The following is a 16,927-nucleotide window of genomic DNA, read 5'->3' as shown; positions in this document are numbered from 1 at the left end:
TCTGTCAGCCTTTGGTAATAAAAGGGTCTGGACAAGGTATTTCGTAAGACTCATTGTTTACTTCCACAAAGATATTATTGCAGTACTGTTAATTTTTGCATTCTTGCTATCAACCACCATATAATGCCTGGATTTTTCTTGAAACGCAATGAAATTATTAAACAGGGTTTTTTTTGTGGGAGGAGGAGACCCCATACAACCCACTTAAAATGTGCTGTTTTCAGCAAAACCACGTTGATTTGCATTTATGTCTGGCTGTGAGAAAATTATGCAATTTCAAGCTTTTTTTTGACTAGAGAGCACTTAATGAAGTCTACTGAACAGGTATTAGGAACATACAGTCGTTGTAAAGAATGAAGATTTCAAATTGCTTCTAAGTTTTGTGTAATCCTTTACTGATATGTATGTAGATTACTTGTTTCTTTATCTGACTTTAGTAGAACATTCTTTATGAACATCATTTAAATTGGGAGTTAATATGATTAGTGGGGAAGCAGATGTCACATTTTGGGTTCTAGTCTCCTCGCTACTGAAATTGCTCAGTTTATTTTGCATGTTGTTATTGTGGATCCATACAAAGCATCTTTTGGACCTGTTATACTCAAGCGGTGTGTTTCTATGGTTGTCAGCAAAATTTTGCAGTGAGAGAACCTTTTTCTTGAGGAATTGTTTTTTTATGTTTTATTTTATTATTATTATTTTTCTAATAGTTAAGACTTTTGAATATACAGTCTTAGTCCCAAGGATGTCTCTTTCAAGGGCAAGTATCCTTGTTGTATTAAGGCAGTCACCACAGATGAACTTCTAATGGGTAATGAACTGGAAGTTGTTAATTCCAGTTAAAACATTACTATGATGCTTTGCTGCAGAGTGACCGACAGTAATTTGTGACAAAAGTGTTGTCTAAAAACATTTTTGCTTGTGTAATTGAAAGGGATGTGACTCATCCTTGTAGAGTTTTGATTGTCATGAAATTCTGACAGAAAAATAACTTCTAAAATTACAGTATGTGGAAAGAAATGCCTGTAGACTTTGAATTTGCTTTAAAAGTTACAAATCAGCCATGGCCAAAGCTGTATCAAAGATGGATGGAATGTTCTTTCATGTTCATTGAAATCCAAGCATTTTAACTGTTTGCCTAGATGTGTTACAGAGCTGAGTAACATCTTCAAGCATTCCAACTTTGACCACAGCTAGAAATTCCAGGATGCCTGTATTTGCTGCCAGAACATTTATAAATACATTCTGAAGTAAAAAGGATTGTGTAAATAAAAATGGTGCCTTCAGAAGCTTGCGAGTTTTTGTAAGATGGGTAACTTGGGAAAACAAAACTCTTATTTATTTCACATCTTAAAGCTTTCTCTTACCTCCTTTGCTACAGGTTTACGTGGTAATTTAGAGACACTTTGTGGAGTCATTGCCAGAAAGTCTAGTGTTTTTCACATAACTGAAGAATTACATTTTGTTAAAATGCTTTGAATAGGCATTTGTTTGTCTTTTTTCTCTTCTTACTTAGTGTTCTATGGTGGCAAGGCTTGCTGTTAACGTGCAAAGCTCAGGCTTGGTTTGCTTACTTGTCTTTTTCAATTTCCTTAGAAACACAAAATCTGATTGCTGATGTGGTTTTAAATAAAAGTATATTCCTGAAGCTACCTTTTTCTCTTTTCCTGTCCTCCCTTTTCCTGGACACATGCTTTGGTTGGGTTCTTCCCAATGTTATGGTAGTCAGGTCTTGCAGTGCTGCACTTTTCTGTCTGAGGGTATGAAAAGACTTTCACTTAGGTCATTTTGTTTCTTACCTCTTTAAAGGCATTCATACTTCTGTTTAAATGTTTCTGCATTTCTTGTAAGTTTTGAATTTTCATTTCAAACTACACCTCAATGTTCATACATTATATTCTTCCACTTGCATATCAGACTCTTGAAATCTTTTGGTCAAACTTCGCAGAGGTTCATGTTTTCAAATAGAGATTGTATTTGTGTGATGTATTTCATGTCTTTGCCTATTCATAGAAGTAGGTGGGAATGTCTTGTTTCCATTTTTTATAAAGGTTTTCCCCTACCTTGTTTCAAAGGCTTTTATCTCACCTCAGAGAAACTCAGGTAGATATCAAAAATTCCATAGGTTCACACCCAGTTTCTCTAAAGCTGTTTTCAGATTGCCTTTCAGATGTGTGAAGTTAAACCATCTTCCTCGTAGGACTTCTAAGCCTTTTTTCTTAATTGAAGGCAATCTGATTCTAAAGTTGATTGAAACTCCATAGAAATTTTGGAATTTGGTCTTTAATTCTTTTTACTGGAGAAGTTACTCATGTTACTGATAAGATTCCTTCTGAGTCCTAATATGAGAGTTAGCCTCCCAAAGAGACAGCTGCAATATGGTGTGGAGTTCTTATTATCAAAAATTCTGTAGTATTCTAATACTCTGTAGGGAGAAATAGGTGGTGTTCCCTTTGTTCTTAGATCCTCTGAGTGAATTATGTCTTGGTGCATCCTTGAGGTTGTGCCAGTGAAGGTGCTATGCCAAAGCATGTAGCACGTATAGATCTTTAGAAATAAAGTGAACTCTGTATCCTGTATTTTTCCTTGGCCTCTTTTGGTTATTGCCTTTACCAGATGGTAGAGACCTTTGTGCCTTGAGTGCAGAGGGATTCTGGACAGTGTTACCGGGACTTCTTTCTGGTGGGTCCTTCTTGCTCCCTTTATTTGGCCATGACATCTGCTCTTAGGATAACAGCTGTCTCTGCTTTGTGGCAGCGAAAAATCTGTGGAGCACAACATTTTTCCTCTTTGCTAATTCTTTTAAGTGTAATGCACTGAGTGAATGTGTTTGGAACAGAACATTAGCGATTTGTCTCCAGACTCACAGGTCTTTGCCCTCCAATTGCTCAGGGGCAGAGGACTTGGTCAGCACTAGGAGAAAGCATTGATCATCCTAAGCATTCCTGGTTTTACTGTGTCTTCCAAGTACCTTTCACCGTTTGCTTTCAATTCCTTCCACCACTTCTCTGCTCCCTTTTTTCCTAAACTTCATTGACGTAATTTTCTTCATATTTGTAGAGCCTGGGGAGCAATGAAGCCAGTTAAGCCAACAGTTACTCTGGATCTTCTGCCTTTTCAGGCCCATCAACTGTTTCAGGCCCATAAACTGTTTCCACCCATCCCCTTTCTACAGATGATTGTTTGTGCACTCTAAACTGTAAATGTTTCATTATTCTAAAATCTTTTCGAATTTACTTATATGCTGTGAAGTGTTGCTGTCAAAATAAACAACAAAATGAATATACACAGCGCATTGGAAGAAGTGTTGTGGTATGGGATAAAATCTTGTGCTGCTTCAGAAGGAAAATGCAGAAAACGAAGGCCAGATTCATGATTATGTATTAGTCAGGGATCTTGTATTCATGATTCTTCAGAAAGAGTGTTTTGGTGACTCAAACACTGAGAACTCTTTGCATGTCTCTGTAAATTTGAATCAACATCTTGCAAACAGATTTTGACTTTACTCACTACTTGCTGATTTGAAAGTTAATAAAAGCTAACTGACATCAGATTTATTTTTCATTTCTATGTGCTCACCTCTCTTATTAGGTTCAAAACCCATCCAGTTAATTTTAAATGTAAGACAGAACTTTGAGCTGTTTCCAGTAATTTGTTTCCTGGTTCAGTTTTTATTACTCATCAGTGAAATGAGATGTCATACTTCTACAGTGCACACTGGTCTAGACAAACATTGTTCTTTGTTGCATCAGGTTGTTACACTTGCAATTTAAACACAGGAAACTCTGAAAGCATGCAGCATCTCTGAAATTTGAGTTAGCTATTATTTCTTTGTCCTATATTCTTTGTGTATAGAAGAGGGGATTGTACTGAATTGGTAGTGAGACTGCTGAACTGTGCTACTTTGAAATTTTGTGTTTTTAAAGTTATGGTGTTGCTTTGATGAAATGGAAGGGCAAAAATGGGATTTAGTTCTAGCATGCAGAACTTACTCTTTGACAGCCTTGGGTTTGTTAAAAGCAACAGAACGTGTTAACAAATAAGGAGCTAGCTTTGTGATGTTGTTAAAATGTTATTCCATTGTTTCTATGAAATAGGAATTGGTTTTTAGTCAAGAAGCTTCCAGACCACAGTCCCTGTGCTAATGGTCAAATAGGAATTTTACCAAATGGATTTTCAGTGATGCCAGTTCATCATTTCTGCATATAGAGTTGCAGTCATGGACTTAGAATGTTCAGAAAAAGGACAGGTCTGTTTTGCTGTAGTGTCATTCTTAGGAGTTTCAAAGGTAGACTGGTCTTTGCAGTGATTATAAGATGTTACTTGATGGGTTAGGGACCAAGTGTGTACTTTGGGGGAGGGAGATATTTTCACTCGTTTTGTAAGGCTTTTGCTTGCATAGAAATTATCATCTTTAATTGTTAGGTGATTGTTTTTTATATTATTGCATTATTACATTTGAGATATATCACAGAGGTGTATCACCTACAGAGGTGAAAGCTGTCCATTGTAGTAATTTTAGATGCTCTGTTCAAATTGCCCTTGTTTTTGTTGTGGAAGATTAAACTACTAAAATAACAAGATGCACTGCACCAAGATCAGTGCCATCAGATCAGTTATACAGAGGTTTGATCCAGTCTGTTATGGGTGTGGCCTTATAGTGTTCTATTCTTATTTTTAGGATTCTCCTTTTACAAATGCAGGATTGGGATCTAACCTAAACCTACTGGGTGAGATAGAATGTGATGCCAGTATAATGGATGGAAAGTCACTGAATTTTGGAGCTGTTGGAGCACTGAGTGGTATGTTAATTGTGTATTATAAACCTAACTGCTGATTTAAGTGCAAAGATCAATTTTGAGGTTTTTATTACTGACTTGAAGGGGGACTCATTGTAAATTCTGCTGTGTTTAAATAAATTCTGCTCCTTTAAAAAAGGGGGAGGCAGTCCTGCTCCCTGAAATGCTGGTTTGTGTTAATTTCTTTGTGCAACATGTTGTCTTATTAGTTCACTGATAATCCTTTGATGTAGCACAATTGTGTGATACCACACAGTATTCACAGTGGGACTCAGTTTGCTGTGATGAATTTGAGGAATGATAATTTTGTAATAAAATCCAGTTGTTAAAAATATCACAAGTATTTAAATTAGGCTTTTTATTTGTTTTTGTGCTCAGGCAATTTGTTTGCATATGGGATTTATTTAATATGAGAACTAATGTGTTTCTCTTTTTTCTAGTTTTAGCTTTCAGTATAAAACAAATATAGATATACAGTCCCAAACAGGGATTGTTGAGGTTTCATTCTAAGTATATGAACAGCCTTAGCTGTTACTATTGAATAGCTTTTCTGACAAGATTTCAAGCTTTGTTCTTTATCCTAGAGTAGTTCTAAACTGTGGTAATAGCTTCCTCATGTAAATATAAATCTAAAATAAATAATAAAATTAAGTGTTTCAAGCCTTATTTGTTACAAAGTGTATCCCTCCAACCATGGGGAAGGAGGAAATTGAGAGTGTGAGACAGCTAAGTCTGAGTCCTGTAATTTCTGTTCTGGCCAGATAGATCCAAATGAAAATTCCACCTAGAAAAATTAATGCTTATAAACATCTTTGACCCTTAGATACAATAGATTTTACATGAGATTTCTGTGGTAGGAGATCACTCCTCCTAATTCAATATGGTTTGTTCTTTCTTTTTAAAAAAAGTGGGGGAGGTGTTGTTTGGAAGACTTTGTCACTACCAACAGCATGTGAAGGGAAAACTGAAAATGTTGTTACTACACTGAAACATAAGGTGTCTCTTAATTACTTGACAAACCCTTGGAAAGCAAAAGAATCTGAGTTCCACTGCCAAAATGAATTCTATAGTGCTATGAGGGAAAATATTTTTAATGTTTTGTTCCTTCTTTTTGCTAATTTTTCTTTTTTAGGAATCAAGAATCCAGTTTCGGTTGCAAATAGATTGTTGTGTGAAGGGCAGAAGGGGAAACTCTCTGCTGGCAGAATTCCACCTTGGTAATTGCTTTGTTCTGCTTGACTTTCCTTCAGTCTTTCTTTCAGTCATGGATGCAATATTTGAAGGTTTTACCTCACCCAGGAAGGCTGGTGCTGTTTTACATACCAGTGATAGTGTGTCTTTAAAAAGAAGATAAGTTTTGTTCTCTGATCTTGAAACTTCTTAGGCAGTCAGTTGAAGGAAGTATTAGATATAGATGGCAACATCATTTTGTCATAGTTTCTGTCTGTCTGATTATTTCCAATTGTCATACTTAATTCTTATGTTTGTTACTGTAGCCTTTTGAAAAATCAAAAAAACCCATCAAGATTAAGTGGAAATTCTCCTGTCTTTGCCTCTGTCCACCTTTAATAAAAAGCAACAAGCAGCTTTTAATAAGTGTAGAAAAAAAAGTCATATTTTACTGCCTTTGTGGCTTTGTGGAAATGTGCAGTGTTTAGTAACTTCCTCTTACTTTAAAGATAAATTTAATAATATTTACAATAAAAATGAAAACAAGCAGTCCCTCATTAAGATTGATATAAAACTTGAATGGAAGAGGTAAGTATTAAACACAGAATAACTCCAAATGTTATTGCCTTACTTTGGAAAGAATCCAAGAAATGTGTCAGAGTTGATTGCTCTTAAAACCACCTTATTTTAATTAGCAATTTAAATTGACAGCTAGAGAACTTGAATAATTTATTCATATTAATTGACTGCTATCATCAGTTATCACACCCGTGGCAGAACTTGCTGCCCTTTGCCAACTAATGATCAGTATTTGCAAAAGTATTAAACCAGCACATATGTAGTTTAAAAAAATGTAAGTATTAGATTTACAAATGTTACTTTCCTTACTGTAGTGTTCTGTGAAATTAGCCAAATAGCCTATGGCTGGATGGTGCAGTATTCATCTTTAAATGGTGAGGATTTCAGTCTTCTGTCAAGTGCAAAAAAAGTTCATAGATCAAAAAAAGCCACCTTGAAATCGAACCATCAACAGGCAAATTTTGCATTTTAAACACTTTTCTTTAATGGATAAAGAACAGAGTAATTGTGGGGAGGTTTACTAAAGAATAGGAACTTTATGTTCAACAGCTGTTAGCTGCTCATTTCTTTAGCTGTCAGGAGAAAATGAGGCTTTGCTGAGGTATGTTAAAATGTGAAAGGAGTGTGAAATGTGTTTGTTTGGTGTTCCAGAAGTATTACTGACGTCAGCTACAGGAGCAAGCACTTGAGATTGTTTTACTTGTATCATCAGTGTTCTAGAATTATTGTAAGGAAGAGCACTTTGATATTATGCTGTGACTTTATGACCTACTTTATGGTGCTATTTTAAAAATACTGAGTGGAAAAGGAACTATGTCCTCTTGCCCTCCAAGGGCAAGACTAAATCTTTTGAGGACTGTGCAAGGCTAGCAGATGATTTTAAAGGCAGGGTAGCTCAAATCCTGAGATGAGAGATGAGCTGTCTTTGGAACCAAGGCATGCAGTTTATTGTGCAAGTGTTGTGCACTTGGGTTACCTGATAAATATTTTCATTTTCTCTTTTCCCCCTTCTGGATTATGAATGCATATCTTAAAATTAAGGCAAATTTTTTATCCTGGAAACAGTCTATAACAGTGGGATATGATGGGTTATGCTTTGGGCTTGCTGTGGTGGCTGCTTCTATTCCAAGGTCAGCACGATAGAGTTCATGTACATTGAAGGTGATGGTATGGAGGATTTCATGTCCTGCCTTTCTGGCTGGGGTTGGCATGACACATTGTTTTGGGACTGAAATATGTTCCTGTCAAAGCTGGGAACACTTAGAATCAAATGACAAGAGATTAGCCATATTTTGGCATTCCTAGGAAGTGTCAGGATTCTAGTAAGTGATTTTTAATTGTAAAGATACATGATTTTCATCTTGGTTCTCATTGGTACGTAGTGTATTGGGGAATCTTCCAGATACTGCTTAGCATAAGAACCTGCTTAAAGAAATCTCTGGTAGAGACTCTTTCTATAGCATGGTCTAAACTAGCTTAATGTTTTCTGCCAAAAATGTTTGGCACATGACCAAACAGAAAAATTTCAGGAGCTGTGAGGTTAATAAAAGTGGCATTAGGGAGTATTTTTGCTATAAAAGAACAGTGGTGATAGTTTGCTTGGGCTGTTTACCCCTGTGCAGCATACATTTTCATAGTGGCACTTCAATTCAAAGTGGTATATTTCTGATTTTCCGTAGAAGAAATTCCAATGAGTTTGAATTAAGTTATTCAGACATGGTAAGCTTACTGGGACGGAGGGATCAAGTGTCTGAACTGATGTATCTAATGTGCTGTAAATTGCTCTGTAGAGTGTGTCCTTCTGGATCAATCTTTTACTGTGTTATTTAAAACAGTATCCCTCTCTTGAAATAGAATTTAAAAAGTTTAGAGAAACCCTGAATGCATGGTGCAGTTGTTGAAACCTCTAAGGTCCTGACATCTTTCTGTCATACTTTATTCAGCTTGGTGTTTCTGTGATGAAGGAACAGAAAATACTTAACTTGTAAATATTGCATTATCTCATGTAAGATATTCCTGTTCCTTGTATAACTTTTACAAAAGAAAGTACTTTTGTAATTGCATGGTTACAAACTGGATGAACCTTTGGAAGCGGTCTCTGATCACAGAATAATGGATTAGATGTTTTGTAGTAATAAGCTTGAAGATTTTCTGTTTCCTGCTGTGAAACCTTGACCTAAGGAAAGAGGCTTCTTTACATCTGTCTGCTCTTAAATGTATGTTGGTAAGATTTGCAGGACAGCACAAATGCACCTAAATGTCTCCTTTCTTAGAACTCCTTAGCAGTACTGACATGAAGTCCATGTCATATCCCTTTCTCAATAATAACTATATGGGAAAGAATTCCTTCTTAGGTTCCCCCCACCTTGGGATATACAGAGATTTGTAATTGCTTCACAGCTTGCACTATTATGTGCAGGTTACAAACATTGTGTAACTTGTGCAGGTTACAAACATTGTGTAACTAGTAGGGCAGTGGTAGTCAAAGTTCCCAGCGAGAATGAACACACACCACCTTTTATCTCTGCTCTGTATTTCTTCAGAACAATTTCTTCTTTGTAACACTGATTTCAGAGTGATTGCTACATCTTATGATAAAATGTTACAAAGTGTATTTACTACCATGTGGATCACCTTGACCTTGAACCAAACCTTCTGACACTTCTGTTTAGCTTGGAGCAGCCTGTTTCCCTACAGCCCACATTAAATGGCCCTGTTTGGAGTATTCAGCACCAGCACAATCATGTTCTTGGAGAAAATTGCCTAAAAAGATAATTTTAGAGGCCTTTACTTATATTTTCTATTAATATGGCCTAGTGTGCCTAGAACTGGAAAGCACATCTGAGCACCACTTCCTTGCTGGGAGGATGTTTCCATCTTCTGTGTTCTGAACCTGCAGGAGCTACAGAGTACTCTGTCTGATATATTTGCAAGAAAGATCTTTATGTCCTGTTTGTGCAGACCCAACTTTCAGAGTAGCAGAGAATAAACTCAGTAATCCTTTGTTTGTGTTAATAGACTAATTAATCCTTTGTATTTGTTTGTCCCCTCAGTTTGGGAAATTGTATTTTGAATTAGCCTGACAGCTTTTGAAACTTGTGGTTGTTTTGACTGCTTTCTATAGTGCACTGGCTTTATTCCCTCTTCCCTCTCCCCCAGTAAATCAAGCTTGGTGGTAGTTTTGTTTTTATATGCAGACAACATAAAGCATTGAGATCCTGGTGCTATTTATCTTGTAACCAGTTTATTTTAACATTCCTGTGATTACGGTGTCCTTTAAAGATCCAAACTGAACAGTTTTTAAAAGGTGGATGATCTCTGTGGTGATATGGAGCCTCGATTAGTTTTCTGCTCTGATTTAAAGACTCTTTGGAACTAAAACGGTATGTGTTCTAGGAGGGAAAGGAATCTAAGGATTAAGGACAGAAATGTGAACAAACTGAAAGTCAGATCACATAAGTTAGGAGACACTCTTGGGTGCTTGTTTGCATTCTTCTTAAAATACTAGTGACATTTTCTGGTTTTAAGTATTAAAAAGGCAGCTGTGAAACTGCTTGTAAAACACAGTATTTCTGACCTGTGCTTGAGTTACCACATATCAAACTCTCAATATTGAGTTTGATGCTTTTCCCACCTAACCTTTCTCTCTGTGTAAATTATTTTATTTAAAAGGAATTGGTTAAATCGCATAGAAGACAGAAAATACCACCACAAAAAACTGTATCATGAAAGCTTCAGATGTTGGATGTAGCACTGTCAAGAAAACATTCAGCAGCATTAATGCTAACAAATTTGCTATATCAGTAGTGTTCTCAGAAACTGAGAACTGCATGGCCCAAGGGACTATGTTGTAGCTAGAATAACTTCTTTAGACTCATCTTCTTAACTCTGCTATTTCAGTGAAACTTCTTCCAATTTGCTGAAAATTCTTAGTCTTTGCTTCTGGTGTCCATTAGGCAGTTGTGGTATTCTTAACTTCATTGTCCATTTTTGAAATGAGGTTGGAAGTAGTTGTCCTTTATTGTGTTGCACAGCAGCTTTATGAAAGTGTCTCATTTCCAGCTACTACATACTCTTTTTTTGGCAATAAGATTAATTTCTCTAAGGGGAGACAACATGAGGTTTGCTTTTTCTTCCATCCCTAGAATTCCGTGTGTGTGTATATTTTTTGCTCGTTTGTTGTCACAGTGGTATGTACTTGTCTCACTATGGTAAAGTGTTCAGTACTGACTAGAAAACAGCTTCTTAAATGGCTGGAGTTTTTTTACAAGTATATTTAAAATTTAATGGGCTAGTCTCATTTGCAAATGATTGATAAAACTCCATGAAATAGACCTTACTCATTCTAAATAAAGTTAGTTTTTATCTTGTGTTTTACTTCTCAAAATATTGCTTGGTATTCCTTTGACACTGGCTGGCTTTACTGGAAATACCTTGCCATTCTTACCTTTCTCATCCCATATTTTTAGTCTTCAGGATCTTGCTAAGTTGATATAGATAGCAAGATCTGAGACAGCTCTGTCCTGTTTTAGCTGGAATTGAAAGCTGATGCTGATTTTGTATTGAATTTCAAATTTAATAGCACTTGGTTTTTTCCAGTAATAAATTTAATGTCAGAGCTGCATAATCTTTGAATGAAACGACGTAAGGTTGCCAAATGTAATTAAAAGCAGACAGTCCTGTGAAATATAGACAGTTTATGATTTAAAATTGACCAAACCAAATAGAAAAAATAATTGCAAGCAAAGGGGGATTTGTTATATGGTTTTGTTTAAACTCCCTCTTCTGTGTCTCCTAGCTTTTTAGTTGGTGAAGGAGCTTACAGATGGGCAGTTGATCACGGGATACCAGCATGTCCTCCAGGTATCATGGCTACAAGTGAGTAAACTGGTGGTGTCAGTAGGAAGAACAGGACAGAGTAACTTTAAATGGTGCCTCATCTTTTGAGGTGTACATCACTTCATTGTTCTTAACATTCAGCTAGCTTATGGTGTTCTGGTCTATAAGGGTTGTTTAAGTTTACTGATTTTCTAATAAGTTTCTAAATAGAAAAGAATGTAAATTCTTGCTTTAGCTGCATTTTAGCAAGATCTAATTTAAGTGATTCTGTGATTCTAGGACTAAATCCAATGACGGACTTCCTTTTAACCAAAATGTAGGCTCTTTAAAAGCTCAGTCCTACAAGTCTCCAGTTATGATCCATCTTGGATCCCAACAGCACCAACTAGCCGTATGTCAAAATTCAGCAGGTGCCAGTTTGTCTCTGAGATTGTATAGTTACACCCATCTCTGTGTCTTTGTCCAGAACTGCTCTTGTCTAAACAGGCTGTAAAAGTAATTTACCTTTTTTTTTTTTTTTTCAACCTAGGGCTTCACATCACCTAATCTGATAGAATAACCCAATCTGGAAAACAGACTTGGATTATACTGTATATTAATCCTAGTTTCTTATAAAAGCTTATTCTCTTAAAATAAAAAAATAGTGATTATGTTATACTGAAACATCATTTATGAACTAGGCTACAAATGAGTGCACTTACCCATGGAAAAGAGGATGTGGTTCTCTTCCTTCTCCAGCCCCCCTCCCTTTTGGAAAGTGCCATGACAACCAGTCTGTAGTTTGTTTTAGGTGAGAACATGCTCTGTGCTGCCTGTTGAGGTTATGCAGGAAAAAAATCAGAAGTTATTACCCAAAGAAGGAGAACACAGAAGATTAGGAATGTTTATTTTACAGTAAACAGTACTACTACTTCAAATATCTGACTCACCCCTAGATCAGAGGTTGAAGCCCAGGGCTCCCATTAAGCCTTTTATTTGGTCTAATTTTAAATGTAGATAAATATCTAGAAACTGCAGCTCGGAATTGTTGATACTCAGTGCTGAAGTGTAACCCCTGAAACAGTGGCACTGTTTTATTTGATTGCACCGATTTTCATACATATTCATGACACATTTCATTTTGAACAGAAAGTTTTGATCTCTAGCTCCACATGACTAAAACTTTTGCTCTATCTGCTGTGCAAAACAACATTTGCAGAACAGCTATTGTGCCGAGTTGAGCAGAACACCTTTATTTCTGTGGCTCTAGAAAGAGTAAAAACACTTAATGCCTTGAAGTTTTTTTGGGAGGAGGAGGGTTGCCTTCTTTTCTTTTTTTTTTTTTTTTTTTCTTTTTAGGAAAGTAGTTGCTACTTACATGCAGGAGATACTTCACAAAGAAGGTGCCCTGACTAACTAATTTTGTTTGCATGCACAGATTTCAACTGTTTCCAGTACCAGTATGTTTCAATTGTGACATTAATTGCCAGATGATAAATTTACTAGCTACAGTGTACCCAAGTCAGAATAAATATGCACACTAGCAGGGATGGCCACTGTTAGTTTGGTTTGCCTAATCCATACTATGAATTTACCTTGGAGAAACATCAGGAGAATAATCCCAGCCAATGTATTTCCACAATCCTGCTCCAATAGACCATTACTTGCATTTTATCTATGCAGTATATTCAGCATTTAGCAAAACAATTTGCATTGAAACAGTTGAAATATCCAGGACTGACAAGTTAATTTTGCATTATAGTTATTAATGGTAGTATATCTGAGGGTTTTTTTCTCTGAAAAAAAAACAATGCAAGAGTAAACAAGAACCTGAAGAAGCAGTTCCAGAAAATGTTATATTGATTCCCGTCCCAGTCCTTAGCAAAGTAAATCTTGTACTTCATTGACCTCTGGTCAGTGGGATTGGAAAATGACCATTAACAACATGTGTGACAACATGGGATTGTTACAAGTAAAAAGAAATTGGGAACTCTCTCATAGATAGCATATAAGAAGCCAAAATAAATTTATCCAATGTTACCATGGAAAGGAAAGTTAGATATGCTTAAGAAACAATCAAATAGAATTTGTTTCCAAGCAACCACAAAGAGATCTCATCTGAAGTCAGCTGTTTTGCTGAATAATGTACCAGTCTTCAAAAAAAGGGAGATTTTTTTGATTGTCCTTGCTACCGTTGCTGTGGTAAAGTTTGCATGGAGAACTGGGGGTAAATTAAGTAGACATCACGTATCTTCTGAGTAGCTCTGTAGAAGAAAGAACTGAACGAATTGCCAAACATCAGGAAAATATGTTTAGTAACTTATTTACAAAAAACCAAACCAAAATCCCCTCCAAAAACCTCTAATCCAAATTTAGATGTGTACTTGCAGTAAATATTGGCAGGGAGAGCTATGCATGGTCTCCATATGCACCAAAACAGGTGCATGTTTTGGCTTCTCTGTGCTGCACATGGAAAATATGTTCTTGAAGTTGTCTTATTCTGTCTCCTTTTCCTTGGACGTGGGACGAGAAGAGTAATGTTGTAGCTGCTGTCAGTAAGGCTGGGGGATTGGGTGATTGGTTTGCATGGATGGAGTATCCCTGTGATCAGTATCAAAGAAAGGGTCATGATCTGCTTTGTGGTCACACTCCATAGTTCTCTCAGAACTATCAAAGTATCGAAGCACCAAACCAGAAGCATATTTTAAACCATGTTAATTGTTGAATTACATCAAGGTTTTGTCAAGGCTCATGTGCTTCATCTTCTTCGGTTTGTCAAGTGTGTGAGGAAATGGAATTTCTACCATTTGTAGAAACCTGGTGACTTTCCAGTGTACAGAGTGGGTGGTTTTAAAAAAAAAAACCCAAACACCTGAAATGTGATCTGTTTGTATTACCCACAGTCTGCAAGGAAGCTGAATTTATTAATCCCTGCTCAGACTAGAGGCTGCCAGTACAGAGCCCATACTGGCTTATCCCAGTGCTTTGTTGCTCTGTGCTGGAGAGACTGCTTTGACAGTGTAATCCGAGTGTTAAGGTGTAATTACAATTTAGAAGTGCTGAATTACTGTACATTGCAGTCTCTTTAAAATGTTAAAAGGACACTTTAAATATGCAATGTAAATTTGAGGTACATCCTCAGCTGCTGCTGTCTGTACCTGCACTAGTAATAACCAAAACACTTCTATCTGAAATTACCAACTCAGCCTATAATAGATATAAATTATCTTTGACAAAGATAACATGTTGTAAGACAGCATCTTGCATTTGCTTACAATGTTAAGTCTTCAAAGGGAAAGAGAAGGAAGGCACCTACTCATGCAGCAAACTTGTAACTCTAGCAACGTGGAAGTGACTGTAAGCACCTCAGTGAATAATGTTGTGTAGGAACAAAAACAGCGGCAGTGGATCCACATAACTTGTGAACTGCAGTTCAAGAGTAGCCATAAATAAGATGCTTAAGGAAGGATGTAAGATCACAGCAAGTATTTGCTTCCCTTCCCCTATCCCTTACATTATTCCAGACTCTAAATTCTGGACTTGTTAGTGACTCCTGCATACATGGAAAGTAAACAGTGCAGTAAACCTTTACAGCTATGAGTTACTGCATTGTCATTATTTTGAGACTTGCTGAATAAAAGCCGCTACTTCATTGTCAGAATCCTACTCAGAATATTTCTTCAGTCAGATTCTCGAATTACCTTGAATAACTTCATGTCATCAGTAAAATCGCATCTTGTTCAACACACTCGGGGCTGCTATGGGTTGGTTTGAAGTTCTATTTGTAACAGACCATTTCTTTACTTGTACTTTGTTACTTTTTTAAAATTAACTGTGTGCATGCAAGGAAATTCCTGTTTATCTTATGGCTGCTTGGATCCTTTAATGAGGGAGAGTCTTTTTGGGATGAATGTAGTGCAGACTGTGCTATTTCTAGTGACACTGTATGTCTCCCTGACCACCAGTATTGCCTGCCTCTCCTCTAAAACCCCAAATCTCACTTCACTCCCAGTTCTCTCATTACTTCATTATTATTGTATTAGGAAAAAACATTTGCTGTATTGCTGGAACTGTGCTATGATTTTCAGGCAGTGGCTCAGGGCAGTGGCTCAGACCATGTTTCCTTTGTTTTTAAGGGAGGGATGAAAGATTTGGAGAGAAACTCAAGGGTTCTGGGGATTTGGTTAGGAAGCTTGGTTAATCTGAATACATGATGTAAATCTTCCCTGGATTTGGAGACAGTATTGTAGAGTCACTTGATGTTCTGAAATCTGAACAGCTGAGTGCAGCCAGGAGAATGGCTGTAAATTACCCAGGAAAAAGATTGAGCCAAAGTGCCCAGAAGATACTTTGAAAATCTTCCAGGCTCAGGAAAGGCTGCTTGATGAAAAACAAGATTTCTTGCAGGAAGTAGTAACAAATGCTGTGTCCAGCAGCAGTTTACCCTGAGTTTGTGTTGTAAAGAACAGATCTATGGAGTAGTGCTCTGACAGATAGGTTATTTTTTTAATATGCTTTTGCCAAGTGCCTTTTCCCCCCATTCATTTTTCTGTTTCTGTCAAAGTATGGCAACATGGAAGCTATCTCTGTTAGTCTTTTAGTCCCAACACAAGCCTAAGTGGTGTTAATCTGTTATTTAAAATAGCTTTGTTAAAAAGAAACTTATTTTCGTCTTTCTCTTTTAATTTGTGTCATTTATTTTAGCAACTGCTCAACAGAGTTCTTCACAAGATCATTTGAATTCCTGTGGGTTAACTAATTTGTTAGTATATTCCTTTTTAATTCTCTTCTCCCATAGCTGCATTCTACTTTCATATGGAATAGAAAGATAAATTGCGGAAAGCTTCTGCCAGCTGACTCTAAGCACAGTCTGCCAGGGGGTGCTATATGATTGGTCAGAGCTCTCTCTCTGCTTCAAAGATTTTTAAATATTCTTGGAGTTTTTGTAGTATTTTTAGTTTATAGTTTGATTTTAAACAAGGATCGCTGGACACTTACAGGTTGTGTAATATTTAGTTGCATAGTAATTTGTAATGTGTCTGATTTAAAGTTAGTATTTGGGGTTTGTGTTCCCAGCTTGCTCTTCCACCACTGTAACCAGGAGGGTTTGAATATTGTCCTGAAGTTGATTTGTCATTTAGTGGTGCTAAAAATTTATATTTCCTTCCTCTGTTTGAAAATATAGTTGTTCACATAGCCATTATCTAAATTTTCAACCTTGCTGAAAATAAATAAGGGAATACATGTGGCTTATAAAAGCATGGGGATTTTAAGGAAACATAGACTTTGTAGCAAAAATGTTTTGCATTAACTTTGGGCAAGAAATTAACAGTGTATTCTAATAAACAGCCTGTCATCTGTGGGCCTGTTTAAGGTACATAGGGCTAGAATTAACAAGTAGATATGTATCAATTGTACCATTTTTTAACAAATGAAAAGGTGTCTTAGTGTTGTATTTAAGTCTATATGAACAATTCAGTAGTTTCAAGGACTCCATGTATAGGACAAGTCTGCTTTTCATATGCCTTTGCTCTCTGAATCATTTCTAATGGGCTATGAAA

At 36.5% G+C, this 16,927-nt stretch overlaps 1 protein-coding gene across 6 annotated transcripts in view; it reads left to right on the top strand.

The window, feature by feature from the left end:
* Positions 1-16,927, top strand: part of TASP1 (taspase 1) — a 77,888-nt gene that overhangs the window by 8,890 nt on the left and 52,071 nt on the right. For 5 of the 6 annotated variants that reach the window (XM_068186309.1, XM_068186310.1, XM_068186305.1 and 2 more), the window contains exons 5-7: positions 4,682-4,802; positions 5,932-6,016; positions 11,347-11,426. In XM_068186309.1, the coding sequence (XP_068042410.1) occupies positions 4,682-4,802; positions 5,932-6,016; positions 11,347-11,426 (286 nt within the window). The remainder of the gene's footprint in view (positions 1-4,681; positions 4,803-5,931; positions 6,017-11,346; positions 11,427-16,927) is intronic. The other variant, XM_068186307.1, reaches the window with a different exon arrangement.

This window comes from Anomalospiza imberbis, chromosome 3 (assembly GCF_031753505.1).
Source record: "Anomalospiza imberbis isolate Cuckoo-Finch-1a 21T00152 chromosome 3, ASM3175350v1, whole genome shotgun sequence".
NCBI classification, from domain to species: domain Eukaryota; kingdom Metazoa; phylum Chordata; class Aves; order Passeriformes; family Viduidae; genus Anomalospiza; species Anomalospiza imberbis.
Note: the sequence above shows the minus strand (reverse complement) of the source record. Positions and strands in the feature narration are given on the sequence as shown.